The sequence below is a fragment of the Oncorhynchus masou genome, chromosome 2 (genome assembly GCF_036934945.1).
Source record: "Oncorhynchus masou masou isolate Uvic2021 chromosome 2, UVic_Omas_1.1, whole genome shotgun sequence".
Taxonomy (NCBI): Eukaryota; Metazoa; Chordata; class Actinopteri; order Salmoniformes; family Salmonidae; genus Oncorhynchus; species Oncorhynchus masou.
The window spans coordinates 38,593,351-38,619,643 of record NC_088213.1 but is presented as its reverse complement, the minus strand read 5'-3'; the positions used below and the strand labels follow the sequence as shown (position 1 = coordinate 38,619,643).

General features: G+C 42.6%; 2 protein-coding genes across 2 annotated transcripts; both read left to right on the top strand.

The window, feature by feature from the left end:
- Positions 1–1,537: 1,537 nt before the first annotated feature.
- On the top strand, positions 1,538–9,577 carry LOC135504663 (receptor-interacting serine/threonine-protein kinase 2-like). Its single transcript, XM_064923428.1, has 11 exons — positions 1,538–1,895; positions 3,636–3,789; positions 4,939–5,088; positions 5,355–5,497; positions 5,647–5,696; positions 5,846–5,995; positions 6,430–6,515; positions 6,733–6,801; positions 6,897–7,038; positions 7,192–7,383; positions 8,049–9,577. The coding sequence occupies exons 1-11, from the start codon at positions 1,750–1,752 to the stop codon at positions 8,357–8,359; spliced, it is 1,593 nt and encodes a 530-aa protein (XP_064779500.1). The 5' UTR covers positions 1,538–1,749; the 3' UTR covers positions 8,360–9,577.
- A 424-nt stretch (positions 9,578–10,001) lies between these two features.
- On the top strand, positions 10,002–25,739 carry LOC135504676 (Y+L amino acid transporter 2-like). Its single transcript, XM_064923453.1, has 10 exons — positions 10,002–10,234; positions 18,467–19,041; positions 19,665–19,790; positions 19,911–20,055; positions 20,550–20,673; positions 21,089–21,192; positions 23,526–23,622; positions 23,888–24,037; positions 24,192–24,375; positions 24,549–25,739. The coding sequence occupies exons 2-10, from the start codon at positions 18,540–18,542 to the stop codon at positions 24,614–24,616; spliced, it is 1,500 nt and encodes a 499-aa protein (XP_064779525.1). The 5' UTR covers positions 10,002–10,234; positions 18,467–18,539; the 3' UTR covers positions 24,617–25,739.
- Positions 25,740–26,293: the final 554 nt, after the last annotated feature.

Sequence of the window (26,293 nt, the reverse complement as noted above, 5' to 3'; positions counted from 1 at the left end):
TTATGGTGCTGACAAACAGCGGTGGCCACTACATTTTCTATTAAGCCCAGGTGGGGGTGGTATTCTATCCAGGTGGAGAGGAGAACATGACAGTGTTCGAGAGCATCAAAGTGACTGCTTACTTACTGATCAACAAATCACCTTGCATCATAAATTACAACTCATTATTATTTGTAGATCAGTCAGTCACCATTTATCCATGATAAACTGCTGTTTTGATCTCTCCAACACAGCCCTTTGGCTTCTGCTCTATTTTTTCAAGAAGTGCCTTTCATTGTTGACCAATCACAGTAGAAAATGTGGCATGCGTGGTGAAACGTCAGCTATGTGTAGCTGAAGAAGCTCATTCATATTATCCCATCATTCGTTGGCTAATTATTAGGCCTAATAGGCTACTGCAGTACATTGGTCATCACCAGTCAATGTTATCACACCATCACAGCTAACTTCCCCACTCTAGCTAGGTAGCTAAATTAGCTGGTTAGCACAATCTGCTTACTGTCACGTTTAACAATAAAGATCATTGTTTTGTGATATATTTTTTTGTGAATAATTTCTGTTGTCTGTAAGTACGTTTAAATGAATGCTTATGTTGTTATAGCGATTATTACTTTCGCATGTTGACAATGTTTGTTTATTTCATTGCTATGGCCACCGGTGGCTGTCGCATAGACTGTGCTGGGCTGTCGCCCTGTGTGCGAAGGCACTAGTCGCTTTGACAGGTGGTGTATTCAGCAGACTACTCTGCGACATTCCGCTGGTTGGCTGAAAAACACTTTGTGGGCACAGCGACTAGGGAGTTAACTTCTTTGGTAAAGGGTGGCTCTTTTAAGAAACTCAAATATAACACTTTTGGGTTATTACATGATTACATATGTGTAATTTCATAGTTTTGACGTCTTCACTATGTATTTTCAATGGATTTATTAGAATATCAGCACATAACCAACAGGTTCACAATAATTTTGTGAAAATGGAACTGTTTGAAAAGTGCTCATATAAACATTGGCCTTTTTTTTTTACAGGTAACATAGTCAATTCTGTCGGAACAGTGTAGAAAATAGAAAAGTGGGTAGGCTATTGGACTACATTCCCTAAGCCCCCTGTTTATATAGGGATATATATAGTATATTTCACTAGTGCAGGCTTCCTGACACAGATGGTATTTAAAGTCAGTTGGTTGCAGCCCTTCTGCTTGGAAGGAGGGGAAAGGTACATTATGTAACTTTTTTTTAATGAATTTCAGCAACTCTGTCCCCTAACAGCCCTTTCACTTTTGGTTGAGTTGTCAACTAACAAAAATATTCACTATGTCATTGTCATTTAGGTTAAACGTTGGGTGGGAAAAAGACGAAATGCCCTCAGTTTTCCACGTTGATGAGACATTGCCGTGTAGATTTTGCGGGTTGAAATCACGTGGGAACTACATTGGTTCAACCCGTTTTTGACCAGTGGGTAGTTGAATCAGGAGTTGTTCAAGCCCAGTTATGTCGCTGCCTTTATCTGTTGTTACGCCATTGCCAAAAAAATGACTTCATCCCTAATTTTATAGCCTACTGTAGCTAGCCAGGAGATTTCCGTGAACAAAGCAGCCAATCGTGTCGATGTCTTCAGAGCACACGCGGCAACTCGATGCTTCCTGTTCAATTTGTCAGTGCAGTGAAAGACAAATACATTAGAGCAACAAGCAAGATAAAATAAAGTTGTATTATTATAATAGAGTCGACTGGTTTCTGTTCCAACTATCAGATGGCGGTGGAAACTGTTCATCAAGAGGATGTGCTAAATGTGATATTGTGCCGAACCAGCGCAGGCGGGTGTCTTCAGGGTACTTACAAGAGAACAGAGCTACAGGTGTCAATCAAGGTCCTCTCGTCTCGCACTGCAGGTGGAAGGTAAATTTGGCAAATCTCAAATGCAATGACAAAATCTCTCTCTCAAGTCAAGTCAAGTGGCTTTATAGGCATGGAAAACATGTTTTCATTTCCAAAGCAAGTGGAATAGATAATAAACAAAAGTGAAATAAACAATCAGAAATTAACAGTAACTTTACACTCTCAAAAGTTTCTAAATAATAGAGCCATTTTAAAAGTTGTGTTACTAGCCATGTACAGTGTTGCAACAATATGCAACTAGTTGAATTAGGCTACGAAAGGGAAAATAAGTAGACAGATAAATATAGTATGTATTTACAATGGTGTTTGTGATTTTCTGACTTTATACACTGTACTCTTTGAGAGAGGTAGTTAGCAAACCAGCCCAAAGACCCCTCAGAGACACCAATACTTCTTAGCCGGCACACAACAATGGAATGGTCTACTGTATCAAAATCTTTGGCCAAGTCAATAAACATAGCAGCACAATATTGCTTAGAATCAAGGGCAATGGTGACATCATTGAGGACCTTTAAGGTTGCAGTGAGACATCCATAACCTGAGCGGAAACCTGATTGCATACACAAGAGAATACTATAGACATCAAGAAAGCCAGTCAGTTGATTATTGACAAGTTTTTCCAACACTTTTGATAAACAGGGCAAAATAGAAATAGGTCTATAACAGTTAGGATCAATTTGATCTCCCCCTTTAAGTAAAGGACGAACCGTGGCTCGCTTCCAAGCAATGGAAACCTCACCATAAAGGAGAGACAGGTTACAAAGGTTCGATATAGGCTTGGCGATGATAGGGTCAGCAACCTTAAAGAAGAAAGGGTCAAGTTTAAGGAGCTCCTTTAGCACCTCGGACTCAGTGACTGCCTGCCTGGAAGGCCAAATATCATTCAGGCCAAATATCATTCCAGTTTGCTTCGTTTTTTTGTTAGTTATTTCCAATGTGTCAAGTAATTATCTATTTTTCTTTTCTCATGATTTGGTTGGGTCTAATTGTGCTGCTGTCCTGGGGCTCTGTCGTGTATTTTTGAATCATAGCCCCAGGACCAGCTTGCTGAGGGGACACTTCTCTAGGTTAATCTCTCTGTAGTTGATGGCTTTGTTATGGAACGTTTGGGAATCACTTCCTTTTAGGTGGTTGTAGAATATAAAGGCTCTTTTAGCCAGATCCTAATTGGGATGTTGAATTTTATGTTCATTTTGATGGCTTAGAATGCCCTTACTTTGTCTCTCAGATCATTCACCGTTTTGTGGAAGTTTCCTGTGGTGCTGATGTTTAGGCCGAGGTAGGTGTGTTTTTCTGTGTGCTCTAGGTCAACGGTGTCTAGATGGAATTTGTATTTGTGGTCCTGGCAATTGAACCTTTTTTGGATCCCCATTATTTGTATTATAGTTGCGGCTGTAGGCCCTTGTTGGGAACAGAAGCATCAGATCATCAGTAAACAGTTAACATTTTACTTCAGATTCTAGGAGGGTGAGGTCGGGTCTCTCTCTCTCTCTCTCTCTCTCTCTCTCTCTCTCTCTCTCTCTCTCTCTCTCTCTCACACACACAACTTTCAAAAATATTTTTTTTAAATCTGACACATTATTATGGTTACTTGATTAGTGTAAACAAAAGCCTTGTGATCCAAGACCACTGCAGCAGGTGTGTGTCTGTTTGAGGGTTTGTGTGTTTTTATGCGTTTACTGTATATGTGTGCATAGGTTTGTATGTGGTGTGTTTACTGTGTGTTCTGTTCTTCCCCAGTAAGTGGACTGAGTGGATGAGAGACGTGGCTGTGGTCAGACAAGTCCATTCAGAGCGGGTTTTGATTCCTCTGGGTGTGTACGAGGCCTGGTGTCTGATGGGCCTGCTCTATGACTGGATGCCTGAGGGCTCTCTACACTCTCTACTATACCAGGTCAGTGTTATATATGCGCGCTCAGTCTAACTCAAATATGAATATGCATGTATAGTGTGTGGCAGTAGTCTAATTGATTCATCTAAGTTGGTTCTACAGCTTCCCTGTGTTGCAGCATACAGTAGACACAGAGTACACCAAACATTTTAAAAAAACGTCCTAATATTGAGTTGCTCTTTGCCCTCAGAACAGCCTCAATTTGTCAGGGCATGGACTCTACAAGGTGTCGAAAACGTTCCACAGGGATGCTGGCTCATGTTGACTTCAATGCTTCTCACAGTTGTGTCAAGTTGGCTGGATGTACTTTGGGTGGTGGACCATTCTTGATGGTCACGGGAAACTGTTGAGCATAAAAAACCTAGCAGCGTTACAGTTCTTGACCCAAATCGGTGCGCCTGGCACCTACTACCATACCCCATTCAAAGGCACTGAAATATTTTCTCTTGCCAATTCACCCTCTGAATGGCACACACACAATCCATGTATCAATTGCCTCAAAAAAAGAGAATCCTAAAAATCCTTCTTTAACCTGTTTCCTCCCTTTCATCTACACTGGTAGAAGTGGATTTAACAAGTGACATCAATAAGGGATCATACCTTTCACCTGGATTCACCTGGTCTGTCTGTCATGGAAAGAGCAGGTGGTCTTAAAGTTTTATACACTCAGTGTATCAACAAACTGGTGGACAAACTGGTGGTCGATATAGATGCACATAAAGTTAGTCAAGTAATGTCCTTCTTTTGATTGCTTTATTTACAATTCCTGTGTCTTCATGGAGACCAGTGCTGTGCTTGTCGCCCACATGCTGTGTCTGGAAAGCCCCTGGCAGATGCAAAAAGAGATCTATCTTTCATCGGCACTGTCACTGCCTTATTTACACAAAGAGCTCTTCCTGTTTCAGGAGAAAGTTCAGACAGTAGACGTGACACTGCACATGATTTAGTCTATCTGTGGTTAAACTGTATTTACACACAGTAAGTTGTGTTGTGGTCATGTTGAATTCTATAGTATTTTCAGTTCACAAGTTCAACTTTGTGTTGTCATGTGCTTTTTTTTCAGTTCCCTTTTATTTATTATCCATTATAATGAAGTGAATAGATTTGATACTGGATCTTTTGAATGATTGTAACCTTTGTTATCCCTGTCAGACCCAGCTGTATCCAGGTCTACCCATGAGTTTCAGGCTAGGCATCCTATTAGATGTGGCAGAGGGGTTGTGCCACCTCCACTGCATACCACTCCCCCACCAGGCCCTGAAACCCACCAATGTTCTCCTGGACCAGCAGTACCGGGCCAAGGTAGAGAACAGTGACTGATAACTGACCCAGTCCTGTACTACAGAGACTCAAGTCTTCTCTCTGAGTGGTGAAACTAATGTGAGAAAGAACTCCCTTTGATTGATGGTATATTTTCCATGGGATATGGTGTATTGTGAACAGTTGCTGGTGTAAGCTTTACAGTGTACGTACGTGGGTTTGAGTTTGTGTTAGAGCAGGTGTTTTTTGTCGGTTTGTGTGTGGGTGTTTATGTTCATCTGTGGGGGTGTTCATGTTCCTACCCCCAGGTGAGTGACTGGGGCCTGCCCAGGGAGTGGAGGGTTGGCTACTCTCTCTCTGCTGGAGGAGGGCCCTGCTTCAGGGACTTGGTGTACCTGTCTCCTGAGGCCCTGACTGGCACCACACCCACTGTGGAGGCAGACATGTACAGGTGAGGTCACCTTTCATGATCCTGCCACTTCAAACAGTCATATTCACCAATTAAATTTACCAGGTGGGGGAAGGATATGTTTACCACTTTTCTACAGATGCCTTTACTAATGACCATGCAGTTACCCAATGAGCATATTCTCTCTTTAGCTTTGGTGTGCTGCTGTGGGAGACGTTGAACAGAAGACAACCATGTGAAGGTGTTTCCATTTCTTTCCGTCTATTCAAAGCACAACTCTGTTTCTATCAGCAGAGACTAGGTCATACCTGGCCGTATATCATACAGTCTCAATATTTTATTACATTTGTCGTTTGTAACACATCATTGTCATTGTCTATGCCCAAGCAGATTTGCTCCAGCTGCTTTCAGGTGATGATGGGATTGGTTCAGGCCTGAAGGATGAGCTACTACCCAAGCATGTACCCCACTGCCATACCCTCTCTCAGCTGATGACCAACTGCTGGAGCACTAACCCACACAGCCGTCCAACAGCAGAGGGTAAGTCTGTCTGTGAGGGTGAATCAGAGTGTAGATAGACAATGGTGAAGAGAGCAGCTGTGCCTGATCTTTGTGATCTCTCCCTACAAGTCCCCCTTCCTTGACTGCTTGCCTACCTGCCTGTTGAGGACGAGTGACAAGCAGAACCACTTGCAGCACCCACTTCCTCTCTGTTCCACACGCCGAGACTGAGAGATACAATCCCATACCCTACTTCTGCCACTTAATCAATAAGACTCTTTGAGTCTTCTCGTCTAAATTGTGTTCAATTGTTTATTTTCTGATGTTAGTTCATATCCATGTATTTCCTTGCCTATGACTGCCATGTGGGTATTTAAAAAACGGAAACTCTTGGTGCGTTATGTTCAATGTGATGTTTACTTGGCAGGACATCTTTCTCATGTCCTCTTCTTTCTCTGGCTCTCTGTCCACAGACTGTGCACTGGAACTGAGGAGCGTCATAGCAACCTTTGATCCCGATGCCATGACAAGGGCTACCCTCAGGGTGAGGGAAAGCAAGGTACGGTACATCCTCATTTAATAAGTTCTATTACACTCCGAAGTCCGATATTCTCTGTTTCCACAAGTCTGATCTGCTATCAATTTGTTTTGACTGCGGAAATCAGGATATGTTTCATGTGCTTTTAAATCTCTCAACAGTTATTACTGAAAACAGTAAATAGACCAGTCACTAATCATGAGCAAACATGCGTATGTGTTTTATGTCCCTTTACCAGGAGAGGGCGCTACATGACTCTAAAATACATCCTGTGAAGGACATTCCCATTGAGATAAACAACCTAGAAGTGAGCTTGGATCACATTTGTTTGTGATATTCTGATTGTAGTTAATGCTTGCGATGTCTTACATTGAAAACAATATTTACTTATCTCATTACTAGGCCTGCGCTGGTTCCGGAGACACTAAATGTGTGGGCAACAAGACACTGCCCTTTCCACAGACTTCCTGTCCTAGTGAAACGCTCCCTAATCCCACTACAGCCATATATACAGGGGAAGCACCCCAGAGGAAGCACTGTCAGGGTAAGAACTTCAAACTGATTGATAATGAGAGCAGTTTGTGAATATGCTCAGTTTGTTGTCAGTGAAACCACCCTGTTGTTTATCTTCTTTATTAAATAATAATTAATTGATATCGTATCTTGAACAGTCTAACAGCAACGTGTCTCTCCCCAGACTGTGTGTCTGGTTCTGTGGTGTCTTCCACCAGTCCCAGATGTCCCAGCAGTGGACCGGGTCCTGAGCATTCCAGAGGGACAGGAGGCGTCTCCCAGGAACAGAGACTCAGCCCACCACCCCCACTCTCCTCCAGTCCCTCCAAAGCCCTCAGACAGAGCCCTCTCAACCAGCCCACTGCCAGCTCCCATGGTAGAAAATGTGTTTAAGCTTAGAACTCCCACCTATTACCCAGTTTTGTCTGCAAACGTATGTATAGTGCCAGACTGTAGCTATCTAGAATTGACTTATCTTTCTCTAGCGTGTCTAAAATGTTGCTGAAAAAGGTGAAGACAAAGTAAAGCAATATGAAAATGAGTAGACGTTACAAACAGTGCCTCTATTTGTGTGTTTGTATGTGCACAGTAAGCAGTTTGGGGGATTGCTGGTTTCCTGCATGGCCATCCTTTCACAGTCTTATCAGTGTCCAATGCGTTTCCTCCCTTGAGGATCTTTGTTTCTCTCTACAAGTTGTCTGTTGTCCCAGTAAATGCTCTGAGTCAAAAACGTTTTGTCTTTTTAAAAAGCAATACATGGCTACTAGACATTTATGATTGTGACCAGTGTGTTGAATAAGAGGGTAACTTGTCTAGTAGGGCTATGAATTTCAGTCTTCAGTGAAATAATCTACGGTACGTATTACTGTCTTTCATATCAGATAGCTACTGCTTGTCTCTTGACCTCTTTCTCTGAGTTGTCCAGGTATTTTTCTCAAAGTCCTCTCTACACGATTTGTGTCTTATGAGTGTTTGAGAGAGATGTGATATTATAGTTCTTGTGTCATCCCTGAAACGTCACCCTCCCTTCATTGTCCGCAGCTGCACGGTGTATGTCTGTGACTCCAGTGGCGGTGAGCTATTGTCGTATGCTGCGCGAGAGACGTGAAGGCATCATTCGAGGCATGACGGAGGGACGACTCAACAACCTGCTGGATGTGCTCATCTCACGGCGAGCCCTTCCCCCGGAGGCCTTTGAGGTCATCTCTGCCTCTCTGACACTGACTGCTCGCACACGCTCCCTACTGGACACCTGCGCCTGTCAGGGGGAACATGCAGCTTCCCTGGTAGCTACCACCCTCGGTCTGATGTCCATTGCCACCAATCGTGGCCCTCCACAGATGCCTCACTGAAGGTGGATGGATGGTTATTAGAATGGGGGGTTGTGTAGTGAAGGGCCCCTAACCAAATGTATCTGTTCACGGTTTATCATGTCATACTGTATCTCAGAGAGTGTCAATTGAGACTGGAGCCTTGGAATGAAGAGCTGAGGAACCCTAACCAAATCTATTCTATACTCACTCAGGTCTAATACAGACCACGGTCAGTCAGAGTGAATATCAATTGGAGAACCTGAGATTCCTAATTTCATCAGAACAACTGCAATGACTCATCTATATCCATAGAGATCCATGTTGGGGACACACCTGTCCATGCCTTTGATAAGTCTGAGTATTCAATCAGAGTGGTGCTACCTCTGAAGTTGATGTCAATCAAACGTTTGATTAGAGGAAGCTTCTGTGACAGTCAAATGATAGAAACAATAGTGTTGGAGAGACACCAATGAAAGTGAATAGCTGTGTGGATGATTCATCTGCTTTGATCATGTTCATGACCCATCACTAGCGATAATGAGTGTTAACTATGTGTTGAGGGACTACTGAGCTAGCACACAAAACACAGTTTGTTCTATATTATATGCTACATTTTCTGTGTTGTGTTGTGACTTTTGACCCTCTCTCTGCTTTGTGGGTAATTGTGTGGTGCCACAATGTTGCTCGTCTTTTGACAGCCTGTTTGTAAAGTACATATTGTACAAAACTATTTGGATTATCCTGTTCAGCACTTTCTGACTTGGTATCTTGAAACAAGATTATTATTTGTTGGTTTATCAGATAAAATAACTGAATTTGAGTCTCATTTTATGCCACTTTTGTTGGTTATTTGTGTTTGTAAACCTGTTAAATCCTTGAACCTATTGGTCATTGTCACATTCCCCTCAGGGTACCCTTTGATTGTGTTGCCCATCCCGCGCAACACACCTTTTAACGGTACATGTATAATTGCATGTCTGGTGTTCACACTGCACCACCGGCTTCACACAGTACCAATTGTCACACAAGTAGAGTTTAAAGACGTTTATGTACTAAAACTAATTTCCCCCAAGCACTGTCTGTGTGAATAGCCTAATCATTGGAATATTTGGAGTTGTATAATAAGGTAAATTAATATATAACGACATGATTAGATTAAGACTCCTCCTTGACACTCAAGCAGCTCTTTTCTTGTTGGTTTTTGAGTTCATGCACTCAGAAACAAAGGCAGATGTTTAATAAAGGCTGTAATTTTCATCCAGTGGCTTAAAGTAGGTCTACTTGAATTGTTGCCTATTACTGTTGCGCTCAAATATATAGCCCACTGGGCACACACTTGTTGTATCAATGTTTCCTCGTCATTTCAATGAAATTACGTTGAACCAATGTGGAATAGACTAATTGTCATCTGTGCCCAGTGGGTTTTTTCTCGCTTCAAAAGTGGTTGAATGGCTTTTTTTTCACCCCGAAAGCACCTGCAAATTTCCACAGATGCGAAATTACACCGTAAACGACAATCACTTCACTTACCTCCAACCAAATCCATTTGATTTGAATTCTGAATAATTGATTCCAGGTAATTATTTTACGTTGAAGTGAAAAATCGGTTTCATTTTGTTTCTTGGTCCAGTGCAGTTGTAAATCAAACAAATAAACGGTGAACACAAAGTATATATATATATATATATACATATATATATATATATATATAAAGTAAATAGTGAATAAAATAAATAGTGAATCATACAAGTTTTCCAATATACTGTATTTGAGAGACCGTATCCATTCGTGTGATCGTTTATTGCCGCTGTTACGTGACAATGATAATTGATCTCTGCTGTGTGCTCAGTGGGGATGCCGCAGCCACACATCTTGGCAGGTCGTCAAGAGCGATAAACAGAAAACAAGAACAAGGTAAGACAAATAGCCGATACAAAAATGTAGCGGTTACTACTAATTTCACTAGTTGGTGTAAATGCCCGATTCACAGCCTACCTGCCATGTTGTTATTTCCTGGAAAGAAGATGGGAAAAATGACTGGTCCCTTGCGTTTGCAAAGGTTTTTACTGTATGTTTTACTGAACATTACAGTAAACATAATGTCAATATTGTTTTAGAAACAGACCAAAATCAATCTAATTTAGGCTAAAAATTCAAATCCTCGATTTCCCTGTAGGGGAGAACGGGGTTGGTTGTGACAGTGCTTACTCAAAATCCATTGGGGGTTGTGTAACAATTTGCTGCTACTGTAGGCTGAATGATAGAACAGCTATTTCCATGTTAAAATGTTATGGGATGCATTTTTCTCTATTGTTTTTGGTGGTTGGATGGTTGGTAGGCCTACGTTATGAACAAATAGCCACAGCAGTCTACTGTTAAAACTAACTTAAAGTGGATCCATCCTCAGTGTTAACAGTAAATGCGCGGCAGAAGTTGCACTAAATTTTCACAATGTTCAAGTTTGTGGTCAGCAGACCAGAAATTTGCTCAGGGCCTAATTTCTTTTGAGGGAACATTGGTCAGATGCATGATTTATGTCTACGTGGTTTGAGAGATTTTGATAAGCCATACCCCAGAATGATCCTTTTACTGAAAACGAAAGGCTGGTAATTTAAAAGACTCGTAGTCATAAGTCATTACTTTCCTTTGTGTAGAGACCTTGTGAGTATGGTGGTAAGGCTGGGCAATATATAGTCTTTTAATGTATACTGGATCCACGTACCGTTGTTTAAAAAAAATACAGTCTATGATACAGTGCTAAATAAATGAAAAGTTGGACAAATTGGACTAGTTTACTGTCAGTTTTGTTCTAGTTTGGGGTTGAGTATAAAACAATCAGAATGGAGAAAGCCCATTTAAACCACTTAGAATTCATTGGTTGTCATCTAGGGATGCAAGATATATCGGTGAACATATCGGAATCAGCCGATATTAGCTAAAAATGCCAACATCGTTGTCGATGTCTAGTTTAACGCCGATGTTAAAAACCGATGTCAAAGGTACCGTGCATACCTATGTGTAAAGTTTTGCGCTGTGCAGCCGTATTCATCGACCTGGATAAGGCTTTCTACTCTGTCAATTACAACATTCTTATTGGCAGACTCAACAGCCTTGGTTTCTAAAATGATTGCCTCGCTTGGTTCACCAACTACTTCTCCGATAGAGTTCAGTATGTCAAATCGGAGGGACTGTTGTCCGGACCTCTGGCAGTCTCTATAGGGGTGCCACAGGGTTCAATTCTCTTGCCGACTCTCTTCTCTGTATACATCAGTGATGTCGCTCTTGCTGCTGGTGATTCTTTGATCCACCTTTACTCAGACGATACCATTCTGTATACCTCTGGCCCTTCTTTGGTCACTGTGTTAACTAACCTCCAGATGAGCTTCAATGCCATACAACTCTCCTTCCGTGGCCTCCAACTACTCTTAAATGCAAGTTAAACTAAATGCACGCTCTTCAAATGATCGCTGCCCGCATCTGCCCGCCCGTCCAGCATCACTACTTTGGATGGTTCTGACTTAGAATATGTGGACAACTACAAATACCTAGGTGTCTGGTTAGACTGTAAACTCTCCTTCCAGACTCACATTAAACATCTCCAATCCAAAATTAAATCTAGAATCGGCTTCCTATTTCGCAACAAAGCATCCTTCCCTCATGCTGCCAAACATACCCTCGTAAAACTGGCCATCCTACCGATCCTTGACTTCGGCGACGTCATTTACAAAATAGCCTCCAACACTCTACTCAACAAATTGGATGTAGTCTATCACAGTGCCATCCGTTTTCTCACCAAAGCCCCATATTCTACCCACCACTGTGACCTGTACGCTCTCGCTTCATACTCGTCGCCAACCCCCAGGCTCCAGGTCATCTACAAGTCTCTGCTCACTGGTCACCATAGCAGCACCCACCATAGCACACGCTCCAGCAGGTATATCTCACTGGTTACCCCCAAAGCCAATTCTTCTTTTGGTCGCCTCTCCTTCCAGTTCTCTGCTGCCAATGACTGTAACAAACTGCATAAATCTCTGAAGCTGGAGACTCTTACCTCCCTCACTAGCTTTAAGCACCAGCTGTCCGAGCAGCTCACACATCACTGCACCTGTGCATAGCTCATCTGTAAACAGCCCATCCAATCTACCTCATCCCCATACTGTATTTATTTACTTATCTTGCTCCTTTGCATCCCAGTATCTCTACTTGCACATGCATCTTCTGCACATCCTATCTTACCTTACTTCTCTTATCCTAGTCAGTTCGTCACATTTCTGCCCTGATAGAGCTGCCCCGATCAACTATAAGTCAACCAAAATCGTCTTTCCTCAGTTGCAACATTCACTACCTAATTCCAAACTGCCCCAGGAAGCAACATCAGCACAAGAACTGTTTGTCAGGAGCTTCATGAAATGGGTTTCCATGGCCGATCAGCCACACACAAGCCAGAGGCAAACCAGATGGGATGGCGTATCGCTGCAGAATGCTGTGATAGCCATGCTGGTTAAGTGTGTCTTGAATTCTAAATAAATCATAGACAGTGTCACCAGCAAAGCACCCCACGCCATCACACCTCCTCCACCAAGCTTCACGGTGGGAATCACACATGCAGAGATCATCCGTTCAACTACTTTGCGTCTCACAAAGACATGGCGGTTGGAACCAAAAATCTCAATTTGGACTCATCAGACCAATGAACAGATCTCCACCGGTTTAATGCCCATTGCTCGTGTTTCTTGGCCCAAGCAAGTCAGGGGGATCAACAAACTATCTGCACTATTGAAAGCTGATTTACACCCTAAAAATAAAAAATAAATAAAAATACTATCAGTCCTCCATCAAAACAATAGCTTACTAGGGATTGTTTCATTATACAGACTATGCAGTCCAGCCCTTGCAAAATTATTCACCCCCTTGGCATTTTTCCTATTTTGTTGCATTACAACCTGTAATTTTAAATTGATTTTTATTTGGATTTCATTTAATGGCCATACACAAATTGGTGAAGTGAAATGAAAAAAATAACTTGTTTCAAACAATAAAAATCTAAAAATCAAAATGGAAAATGTGGTGCGTGCATATGTATTCACCCCCTTTGCTATGAAGACCCTAAATAAGATCTGGTGCAACCTATTACCTTCAGGTTCACAGAATTTGTTAGATTGCACACAGGTAGACTTTATTTAAGTGTCACATGATCTCAGTATATATACAACTGTTCAGAAAGGCCCCAGAGTCTGCAACACCACTAAGCAAGGGGCACCACCACTAAGCCAGGGGCACCACCAAGCAAGCGGCACCATGAAGACCAAGAAGCTCTCCAAACAGGTCAGGGACAAAGTTGTGGAGAAGTACAGATCAGGGTTGGGTTATAAAAGAATATCCGAAACTTTGAACATCCCACAGAGCACCATTCAATCCATTATTAAAAAATGAAAATAATATGGCACCACAACAAACCTGCCAAGAGAGGGCCACCCACCAAAACACACAGACCAGGCAAGGAGGGCATTAATCAGAGAAGCAAAAAAGAGACCAAAGATAACCCTGAAGGAGCTGAAAAGCTCCACAGCGGAGATTGGAGTATCTGTCCATAGGACCACTTTAAGCCGTATACTCCAGAGCTGGGCTTTACGGAAGACTGTCCAGAAAAAAAGCTATTGCTTAATGAAACTCCCCATCCCGGATCCGGGATCGTGACTAAAGCCTCAGGCTCATTAGCATAACGCAACGTTAACGATTTCTGAAAATCGCAAATAAAATGAAAATAATGCGCCTACTCTCAAGCTTAGCCTTTTCTTAACAACACTGTCATCTCAGATTTTCAAAATATGCTTTTGAACCATAGCAATTGACTAATTTGTGTAAGAGTATGCTAAGCTAGCTTAGCATTTTGAGTAGCATTTAGCACGCAACATTTTCACAAAAACCAGATAACCAAATAAATAAAATCATTTACCTTTGAAGAGCTTCGGATGTTTTCAATGAGGAGACTCTCAGTTACATAGCAAATGCGCAGTTTTTCCTGAAAGCGTCTGTGTGTAGGAGAAATCGCTCCGTTTTGTACATCACATTTGGCTACCGAAACGAACCGAAAATTCAGTCACCTACAACGTCAAACTTTTTCCGAATTAACTCCATAATATCGACCGAAACATGGCAAACGTTGTTTGGAATCAATCCTGAAGGTGTTTTTTCACATATCTCTTCATTGATATATCGTTCGTGGAAGCCTGCATTCTTCTCTGAATTCTGTGGAAAAATACTTGCAGCTGACTTTTGCGCACCAATTTCGGCGCAGGACACCGGGCGGACACCTGGTAAATGTGGTCTCTTATGGTCAATCTTCCAATGATATGCCTACAAATACGTCACAATGCTGCAGACACCTTGGGGAAACGACAGAAAGGGCAGACTTACTCCTCTCGCATTCACAGCCATATAAGGAGACAATGGAAAACAGAGCCTCAAAAATCCTGCTCATTTCCTGGATGCCGTCTCATCTTGGTTTTGCCTGAAGCTCACGTTATAGGGCACGCACAGAAAATATCTTTGCAGTTCTGGAAACGACAGAGTGTTTTCTTTCCAAAGCTACCAATTATATGCATAGTCAAGCATCTTTTTGTGACAAAATATTGCGCTTAAAATGGGCACGTCTTTTTATCCAAAAATGATATAGCGCCCCTAGAGTTTCAAGAGGTTAAAGTAAAAATATAAGCAAACACGTTTGGTGTTCGCCAAAAGGCATGTGGGAGACTCCCCAAACATATGGAAGAAGGTACTCTGGTCAGATGAGAATAAAATTGAGCTTTTGGCCATGAAGGCAAATGCTATGTCTGGTGCAAACTCAACACCTCTCATCACCCTGAGAATACCATCCCCACAGTGAAGCATGGTGTTTGTAGCATCATGCTGCGGGTATGTTTTTCATTGGCAGGGACTGGGAAACTGGTCAGACTTGAAGGAATGGTGCCAAATACAGGGAAATTCTTGAGGGAAACCTGTTTTAGTCTTCAAGAGATTTGAGATTGGAATGGAGGTTCACCTTCCAGCCGGACAATGACCCTAAGCATACTGCTAAAGCAACACTCGAGTGGTTTAAGGGGAAACATTTAAATGTCTTGGAATGGCCTAGTCAAAGACCAGACCTAAATCCAATTGGGAATCTGTGGTATGACTTAAAGATTGATGTACACCAGCGGAACCCATCCAACTTGAAGGAGCTGGAGCAGTTTTGCTTTGAAGAATGTGTAAAAATCCCAGTGGCTACATATGCCAAGCTTATAGAGACATACCCAAGAGACTTGCAGCTGTAATTGCTGCAAAAGGTGACTCTACAAAGTATTGATTTTGGGGGGTGAATAGTTATCGGATTTCTTGTTTGTTTCACAATAAAATAAAATGTGAATCTTCAAAGTGGTAGGTATGTTGTGTAAATCAAATTATAGAACCCCCCAAAAATATTTTTTATTTCCAATTTGTAAGGCTACCAAATGGGAACAATGCCAAGGGGGGTGAATACTTTCGCAAGCCACTGGACATACAGTATTTAGCTGGTAGCCTATTTACATTACATATTGGAACTCGGACTTCACACTGTTGGGGCAATCCATCTCATCACTCGTAGGCTTATCAGTGTTCACAGAACACTCCTGCTCTCATGAGCGCCACTGGGTCTTTGGCAGTCGTCAGCTTGGTTTCCTGGGAGAGGAGGAGGAGGAGAAGGAGGGTCGGCACTCTCACTAGAGGAACTGTCACTATAGTAAAAGCCTTAAAGTATTTAAGTATCAAAAGTAAATGTTATTGCTAATATATACTTACGTTTCAAAAGTATAAACAATTTCAAATTCGTTATATTAAGCAAACCAGCCGCCACAATTTTCTTGTTGTTTTTAAATTGACTGATAGCTAGGGGCACACTCCAACACACAGACTGTCACACCCTGATCTGTTTCACCTGTCTTTGTGCTTGTCTCCACCCCCCTCCAGGTGTCACCCATCTTCCCCATTATCCCCAGTGTATTTATACCTGTGTTCTCTGTTTGTCAGTTGCCAGTTTGTTTTGTTCGTCAAGCCTACCACCCGTTCTCCCTTTGCTCCTGTCTTTTTCTTGTTCCTGTTTTCTAGTTTTCCCAGAAAGTTTTCTTGGGGGTGTTTTTGTGCACCACTTGGTCTTGCCTTTTGTTTGTCCATCTTCATAACCAAATAGGTGAGGAGGCCGAGGCCAGCCGCTGGCGCGGCTCAGAAATAGGCTAATTAGATGCATGAAAACTATATTGCAGGGTTCGCCCCAAAGAATGTACTTTATTTGTTATCATTTAAGGCAATGTTTTGCTATAGATTGTAGATATATCAAGGACACATTGCTAGGTCTAAACAGTTTTACACCTAGTTATTTTTGATCTAGTCTAGGCCGCATGATTTTCAAATTGGTAGGGCTTAGTTTCTCTTGTCTATAAAAATACTCATATCAGCATAGCTGCGGGAAGTAGGGGTGGTGAGGGTGCTGAAGCACCAGATATAGTTTTGAACTAGGCCTTTATTACTCCTGTATGAAAAATACTCAGAGCACAGTATTTACAAGTTCATCATCCTGCTGAGTTCGCCACTGGGTGAACATGCTGTTGTTCCTTGCCAGAAACTTTTTATGGGGCCTAAGACATGGTAAAAAACAACTCAACCTAATGGTTCCTCATTGCACATGTTTATTACATTTTAAATGTAGCCTTTATTCAAATCCAGGTTCATCTTAATCGAGAGACATAGACCTGGAAAGACTTATTTGCACAGTTTTTTTGCACAAATGTAGGTTTTTTTGGTACTTTGTTTAGGCTACTTTATTTATTTTGAAACTTGTAGCCCTATAGGATTGTACAGTTCAATAGGCATAAGCCATATCCTAATAGGCTTATTCGTTTTTAGCATAAGCCAATGTTTTTAAAGGTTATAAGCCATTTGTTTTTAAAGGTTATAAAGAATGTTATAAATAATTTGTTTTATCTCATTGTATATTTATGATTTTTACAGTTCGATAGGCAAAAGGAATAATAGGCCTATTTAGTTTAGCCTAAATCAATGTTCATTCAAGTGTTATAAAGATTGTTATAGGCTAAATAATAATTTATTTAATCTGATTGTTGTTGGCTTTTATACAAATGCACAATTTGTAAGCCATATAAAACAGACTCATCATTCATTCATGCACTGATTCATCATTCATTTAGCCTATTTTTTTGTTGTTGTTTCTGCTTATTGAAAGTGTTGCTGCGAGAGCTTCTTCCGGTTGTGCAATATAAGGACATTAAAAGGCTAAACGCTTCAACAATATTATACATATTTGTTTAAAAGTTTAACTTGTGAAAGTAATGTTTACTGCCATTTGTATTCACAGTAGCCTATGTGTAGGGCCCTTTTTCCCAAACAGCCAATGATATAGGCCTATCTGACATTTGTATTGACAGTAGTCTATGTGTAGGGCCCTTTTTCCCAAACAGCCAATGATATAGGCCTATCTGACATTTGTATTGACAGTAGCCTATGTGTAGGGCCCTTTTTCCCAAACAGCCAATGATATAGGCCTATCTGACATTTGTATTGACAGTAGTCTATGTTTAGGGCCCTTTTTCCCAAACAGCCAATGATATAGGCCTATCTAACATTTCGGGCTGTGTTGGTGTTCTCTGCTCTTTCTACAATCTATGTTGTTCTCTTGCCTTATGTTATAGTCTAACTACCACATATGCATTGAACTGTATTAGGCCTATGGCAAATAGGGAATAGGCCATTTGGCATGTCGCCCTGCAGTCAAATTCAAATATACTACACCATTGTTTGTGACATCACAATGTCGTCACCGTCGACGATGGCTGTCAAACATTGTCATAGACCATGCAACTGTAAAATTGCTTGCTACATGTGGAAATTAAAAAGGAGGGTTATTGTCAATTAATTATTTAAAACGTTCATACAGTTTAGACATGGGTGTGAGATGATGGGCAATGATGGGGCCTCCCAGAGCTGCAGAGGTTTCCGCTGCACCGGTGAGTGGGCTTGAAGGAGAGTAGAGGGATTTGCTTCAGAGGCATTAGCCATGCTAGTTCTTTCTCTCTTTCAAATCTCTAATTCTGTCTTCTCCTTTCTTGTCTCCAGTCTCTTAGGGCAGATAGCACAGAGTCAGAGGGGACCCTTTTCCCAGAAGTAGCCAGCCAGCTAGGACCCCAGCATGGGGAACCAGGACGAGACCAGGAAGCTAAACGGCAGCCCCTCGCACCCCGACGGCACCTCAGCCATAGCCCCCGAGCAGGCTAAAGAGAGCATGCAGATGAAGAAGGAGATCTCCCTGCTCAATGGAGTCAGCCTCATCGTGGGCGACATGATTGGCTCGGGCATCTTTGTGTCTCCCAAGGGCGTGCTCATCTATAGCGCCTCCTACGGCCTGTCGCTGGTCATCTGGGCCATCGGTGGAATATTCTCAGTGGTCGGCGCTCTGTGTTATGCAGAGCTGGGCACCACCATCACCAAGTCCGGGGCCAGCTATGCCTATATCCTGGAGTCCTTTGGTCCATTCATTGCCTTTATTCGCTTGTGGACATCACTGCTCATCATTGAGCCCACCAGTCAGGCGGTCATCGCCATAACGTTCGCTAACTACCTGGTGCAGCCACTGTTCCCCACGTGTGAGCCACCCTACTCAGCCTCGCGCCTCATCGCAGCCGCCTGCATATGTGAGTAAACACTTATGACGCGCTTACGCCCTCTCTGCCTCACTTTTTCCTTTATCCTTCTCTCACAAGTGGCAAACAAAGTGTCAAAGGACACTCTCTGAAATGCAGACACTGTAAAAATAGAATATTAGCAGACTGTTTAATTTAAGTTGAGTCACTAAAAATGCTCTTAAATTGCTCTTAGTAGGACTTGCTCTCTAGGTTTTCCAGTACCTTCCTACCTCATACCCATTTTCAGTAACCCTTCGCTACTTCAGCAGACCGGTATGCTAACATTTGGGCCAAGAAATAGTACATACTGTTCCTGCATTACAGGGTGTACATTTTAACTGATTCCAAATCTGTTTTCATGAATGTGTGTGCACTCACTGGACTATGCATCTTTACAGACAGAAGCCCAATTGAGCAGGCAGAACTATTCTCAAAGTTAAGACGCTTCGAGTCCTCTCATCATGTGACCTGTAAATTGTAACACATAACATGTAACTAATTGAAAGAGTACTGTGTGATTGAAAGTCTCACAGCACAGTAAAACAATTTGGCTCTGATCTTTGATCTTTACCAGTCTTCTGCTAAGTACTCGTCTGCTGATGTTGTGTGAACACTGTCTTCGGTTGGCCTAGGTTTGCTGACGTTCATCAACTCGGCCTACGTGAAGTGGGGCACCAGGGTGCAGGATGTCTTCACTTATGCCAGAGTTCTCGCCCTCGTCGTCGTCATCATCACAGGCATAGTGAAACTATGCCAAGGTCAGTGACACTAACACTGCTGCCAACACACTACTGTTGGTTCATTTTCATATCAGATGTTTATCCCATTTGCATGAGAGGTTGTATAGTAATTATTGTAATTAGTAATTATCCTCTCAGGATACACCGTGAACTTTGAGGCGTCGTTCCAGGGCTCTTCTACAGACCCAGGAGACATTGCCTTGGCCCTGTACTCTGCCCTGTTCTCCTACTCGGGCTGGGACACACTCAACTTTGTTACCGAGGAGATCAAGGACCCAGAGAGGTACTCATGACACCCTGACAAACACATACCAAACATACCGTTATTGACCTGTTTGATTTCCGCCTCTATAGTCAGTCATTAACTAGCCTGGCCACAGATCTGCTTGTGCTTTAGCCAACTCCTTTGTCGTACATGACAGTTTGGCATGACAACGAATCCAACAGAGCGGTCGGCTGAAGCACAAACTGCTCCCCTACCGTGCTAGAACGGTAACTGGGTTCTGTTACTAATTGGAGGAAGCTTTGGTAACAAGGATGTGTGAATGCAGTGGTAGATAATGGAGTGCCATAGTGATCGCTGGCAGCTGGCTGTTATTCCAAAGTAGAACCTACTGTATGTACATTCACACATTAACGCCATTGACATGTAACCTTACCACCATGTTGCACTGTAGGTTAAAGCTAGTCAACTCCGGTAAGAGTATACGCCAAGCAGAGAGAGAGACGTATAACTGTATGAATGATAATGTTTGACCTCTTACCCTGTTTCCATAGGAACCTGCCCCTGTCCATTGCCATCTCCATGCCCATTGTCACGATCATATATATCATGACTAACGTGGCTTACTACGCCGTGCTGGACATGAGTGCCATCCTTGCCAGTGATGCCGTGGCTGTGGTGAGTTCAGAATTAAGAGCTCTCACTTTTATATCATGGAATAGAGCTGTTGAAGAGCAGATTATTGCTCTGATTTCTGGGAATGTAGTTTGAGAGGTAAATTGCATGCAGCGCCAACCCACATGCCACATGTTGAAGTTATTACCAGGCGATTAATGCCCTTGCTTTTTATTTATGTATACATTGAGTTGATGTTCTGTTCCTAGGCCTGTTTGGCTTTTGATTCTATAAGCGTCTGCTCGCCCTCAGGCAACGCTGTCGGCTGGCCCAGCCCAGTGAGAGTCTGGATGTTTAATTGCAGTCCAACGACTCCCATTTAGATATGGATCTTTCTTTATAAATGTGTAAAAGTGCCCCCTGGAAAAGTGTGTTTTTGAGATTCTGTGTTTAAAATTAAAAATAATCTTCTCTGTAGACGTTTGCAGACCACACTCTGGGAGTGATGAGCTGGACCATCCCCATCGCTGTGGCTCTGTCCTGTTACGGAGGGCTAAACGCATCTATTATCGCCGCATCCAGGTAAACCCTGTGACACACACATACACTCCCATACAATGCCCTAAACTTTATAGTCTTGCTGTACAGTCTAAGGTCTTGATTTCCATGTTCCATCTGGTTATATCTCTGGTTATGTTGAGCTCCACTGGTTTTTATAGTGACGTTCTATAATAAAACCCATCTGGAGTTACTTTCTGGTAATGGCTACGGAGGTGCACTAAATTGCCAAAAGTATGTGGACACCTGCTCGTCAAACGTCTCATTCCAAAATCATGGGCATTAATATGAAGTTGGTCCCCCCCTTTGCTGCTATAACAGCCTCCTCTCTTCTGGGAAGGCTTTCCACTAGATGTTAGAACATTGCTGCGGGGACTCGTACCCATTCAGCCACGAGCATTAGTGAGGTTGGGCACTGATGTTGGTCGATTATCCCTGGCTCGCAGTCAGTGTTTTAATTCATCCCAAATGTGTTGGGTGAGGGTGAGGTTGAGGTCAGGGCTCTGTGCAGGCCAGTCAAGTTCTTCAACACCGATCTCGACAAACCATTTCTGTATGGACCTCGCTTTGTGCACAGGGGCATTGTCATGCTGAAACAGGATCGGGCCTTCCCCAAACTGTTGCCACAAAATTGGAAGCACAGAATCGTCTAGAATGTCATTGTATGCTTTAGCGTTAAGATTTTCCTTCACTGAACTAAGGGGCCTAGCCCAAACCATGAAAGACCCAGACCATTAATTCCTCCTCCACCAAACTTTAAAGTTGGCACTATGCATTCGGGTAGGTAGTGTTCTCCTAGCATCTGCCAAACCCAGATTCGTCAGATGGACTGTCAGAGAACGCGTTTCCGCTGCTCTAGAGTCCATTGGCGGCGGGCTTTAGACCACTACAGCCAACACTCGGCATTGTGCATGGTGATCTTACGCTTGTGTGTGTGCGGCTGCTTGGCCATGGAAATCCATTTCATGAAGCTCCCGACGAACAGTTATTTGGCTGACGTTGCTTCGAGGCAGTTTGGAACTCTTCAGCACTCGCCGTTGCTGCTCATAGACTTTTCCACTTCACAATAACACCACTTACAGTTGACCGGGGCAGCTCTCGCACGGCAGAAATTTGACTAATTTACTTGTTGGAAAGATGGCATCCTATGACTGTGCCAATTTGAAAGTTACTGAGCTCTTCAGTAAGGCCATTCTACTGCCAATGTTTCTCTATGGAGATTGCATGACTGTGTGCGCAATTTTAAACACCTGTGAGCAAAGGATGTGGCTGAAATTGACAATTCCACTAATTTGAAGGGGTGTCCACATACTTTTGTATATGCTGTATGCCACAGATTTACCATTATGTTGTCTAGATACTCTAGGGGCCGCTAGTGCTGAGCGATTAACCGAAATGTATGTTATTTTTGTAATTGACCGACATCTGTTAAATTATTTTAATTCAGTTTTGTTCTCTTTTTTTGAGCTCTCAATGCACACGTTGGCTGCAGTTTCACTCGTCATAAATCAGATCATGCCTGAACTGTGCGATGTAGCAGGGAGTTGTAGTTACCAATAGGCCAATTTTCTACGTAGAAAACGTGATTATTAACTACATTGACCATAATCCATTGCACGGCTATTTGTCTGGTTTGTGTGGGGCAGCCATGGAGAGGGAGAGAAGAGACAGAAGAAGCGCGATTGAGAGGGATAGAGGGCAGTTGCTTCGTGAGGTATCTCTATCTGAAAATACATGATCTAAGTGATGGACAGTTGGTATTCAGCAGTCATAAAAGTAGGCCTTATTTACTTTGAAGAACTATTGAAATAGTTTGGGCTCCCGAGTGGCGCAGCGGCCTAAGGCACTGCGTCTCAGTGCAAGAGGCATCACTACAGTCCCTGGTTCGAATCCAGGCTGTATCACATCTGGCTGTGATTGGGAGTCCCATAGGGCAGCGCACAATTGGCCCAGCGTCGTCTAGGTTTGGCTGGGGTAGGTCGTCATTGTAAATAAGACTTACCTAGTTAAAATAAAGGTTAAATATAAGAAAATATGATTTTGTCAGACAACATAGGCAGGAGCTCTATAGAGATGAGGTGATGAATTGGAATTAAATAATAAAGTCATCAAATGTAATTTATACAACAACTGAAATACTTAATTGAAGTAAAATCATGTGAATAACTGATGATTAATAAGTGATAAACAGTAATGGGCAGGCACTATCATCATGGGACTTTTATGATTTTTTAAATTCTGTGTTGTTCAACCCACATAATGCATAGTGCATTGAATAATCTAACTGAAACTGAACTGACCAAACAAAGCACTAATCGCTCAGCACGATCTCTAAGTGATACCTCTGCCGTTGGCAGGCTGTTCTTCGTGGGTGCCTGTGAAGGTCACCTCCCGGACGCCTTATCAATTATTCATGCGGAGAGGTATACACCTGTCCCTGCTCTGCTCTTCAACGTAAGCACCCCCTTTTCTTACATCACTTACATCACAAATTTTAGAACAATGTCATCAACTTCTATGCCAAACAAACGAAGTAGATTAATCTCCACTGTCCACATCAATGCAATCCTGCTGTCAGTGCTGACACCTGGTGGATGGACATGCCCAGTGCAGCTTCCTGACTCTGGTGTGGATGATGCTGATGAGCCATGTCTCCCCCTGTTGGCGAGTCATACATTCTGCCTTTGTTGACCAGTGTCTTTTTTTTGTGTGCCCACAGTGTGCCATGGCCTTGGTATACCTGACTGTGGAGGATGTCTTCCAGCTGATCAACTACTACAGCTTCAGCTACTGGTTCTTTATGGGTCTGTCTATCGCTGGGCAGATCTACCTGCGCTGGAAGGAACCAGACAGACCCAGACCACTCAAGGTGAGATGAGATAACTCGACTGTCTCACCCGTGAACCAGTATGTTCATACTTTACCAATTAATAGACTAAAGATAAGTAGTTACATGTAAGGCAACAATAAATGTTATTTTCTTCTTCTTCCTTCCATGTCTGTCCTTGTGTTCCTGTGTGCAGTTGACCTTGTTGTACCCCATCATCTTCTGTTGTTGCACTGTGTTCCTCGTGGCAGTGCCACTCTACAGTGACACCATCAACTCTCTCATTGGCATCGCCATTGCCATCTCAGGAGTGCCGGTCTACATCCTGGGCATCCACTTGCCCGAGTCCAAACGCCCACCCTACATTGCGAAGTTACTATGTGAGTTACCCTCTCTAAATAAGACCCTTTCCTCAGCCTGTTTTCAAATAAGAACTGATTTATATTCCTGTCTTGTATAATAGTTTAAAATAATTCCATTGAGAGATGTGGAATCAGTATTTTCTTTTAGTCATTTACGATTTGCTCTTAACTCTTTCTTTCTCTTGTGCCAGGTTCTTTCACACGCTTCACCCAGCTCACCTGTTTCTGTGTGCTCACCGAGATGGACATCAGTGGGTAAACCTCACTCCCAACCATGACACAAGGTTCTCACCATGTTACCCACCACCCTCTGCAATTCACAACCAGACACATGGGACCAACTCATGGAAATTCATCTCTTTTGCAAAAACAAGGGAATATTTATACATTTTACCTGAATGTCTCACTACTACATTAGTCTGTAGTTTACAAGTTGGGACACTATACACACGTTTACACACAGAGACAGGTATAGAGAGGTGACAGTGTGGGACTCCAGTTGCTTTTCACTGTCACCAACCTGGTGCCTGATGGTTCATGTGAAGTTAAGCATTGGGCCAGGACAGATCCCAAGGAAAGCCATGGTCATCTGATCAGTACTCTAGGACATCCCCTCCTCCTTATGTCATTATACTACTCAATAGTTTCACTTCTCCCCATCTCCTGACATAGCATTGTCCCCTGCTTGGTGTATGAGCTGAGGGGGTGAGATCCACATCAGAGCCTGTGGAGGGCTCTCCCTTCTCAGGGGCTGGAGATCCATGTAAGATGGCAATACATCTCGTATCTTGTGATGGAATTACCTAGAGAGGCTAGACAATTTTGTTTTATGATCTCAGAGTACACTTTCATTTTTAGAATTTGAATGTGCTGTGCCTGTCAAAAACATATACACAGAGTGTACAAAACATTAGGAACAACTGCTCTTTCCATGACAGACTGACTGGGTGAATCCAATTCAATCAGTGTAGATAAAGGATTTTTAAGCCTTGAGACAATTGAGACATGGATTGTGGATGTGTGCCATTTAGAGGGTGAATGGGCAAGACAAAATATTTAAATACCCTTGAATGGTGTATGGTAGTAGCTGTCCTGCGCACCGGTTTGAGTGTGTCAAGAACTGCAACTCTACTGGGGTTTTCACGCTCAACAGTTTCCCGTGTATATCAAGAATGGTCCACCACCCAAACGTGAGAAGCATTGGAGTCAACATGGGCCAGCATCCCTGTGGAATGCTTTCAACATCTTGAGGCTGTTCTGAGGGCCAAAGGGGATGCAACTCAACATCAGGAAGTTGTTCCTAATGTTTTGTACACTGCATATGCCAAAGGGACATGCAAACAGACTGATTTTTATAAATATTAAAATGTATTGCTACGGTCTGTGTTTTCGTGGAGCTTTTGAGTTATGGATGATTTTTGGAAAAGGGGAACAAATGTGGTTCACCACAGCTCTACTGTCCTTTAGTTCAGTGTTTTTTTTCAGCCCTCCTCTGGAAAACTTCAGTTATCAGGTGCCAATTTTTCTGTGAACTGCTGATTGACCTCAAGGTTAATGTAGTATTCAATTATGCAAACTATCCACAGTATTTGTCCAGGCACACACATTTTCTGTAATGGGGCTGGACCTCTGTCAAATTATAAAATATTCATTAACCTGAAAAACAAATCCCACCCAGACATTCTTCTCTGTATTGCTTTGGAAAATGTGCAACAGCCCCAACTAAATGCCATGCAATCTCAGCAATGGCAAATGTCAACATGATCTTTGGAGGGTTACTCATGAGGTCATGTCAGCTTTACCAACAGTTTGGGATCACTTGATGGGTTTATTGGGGCAGCAGCAGTGAATTAAACACATGCAAAGGATCTCCTTGGCCAATACTCAATGAAGCCACTGAACTTCAGTATATTTTCTTCTGGGGAATGACAGCTGG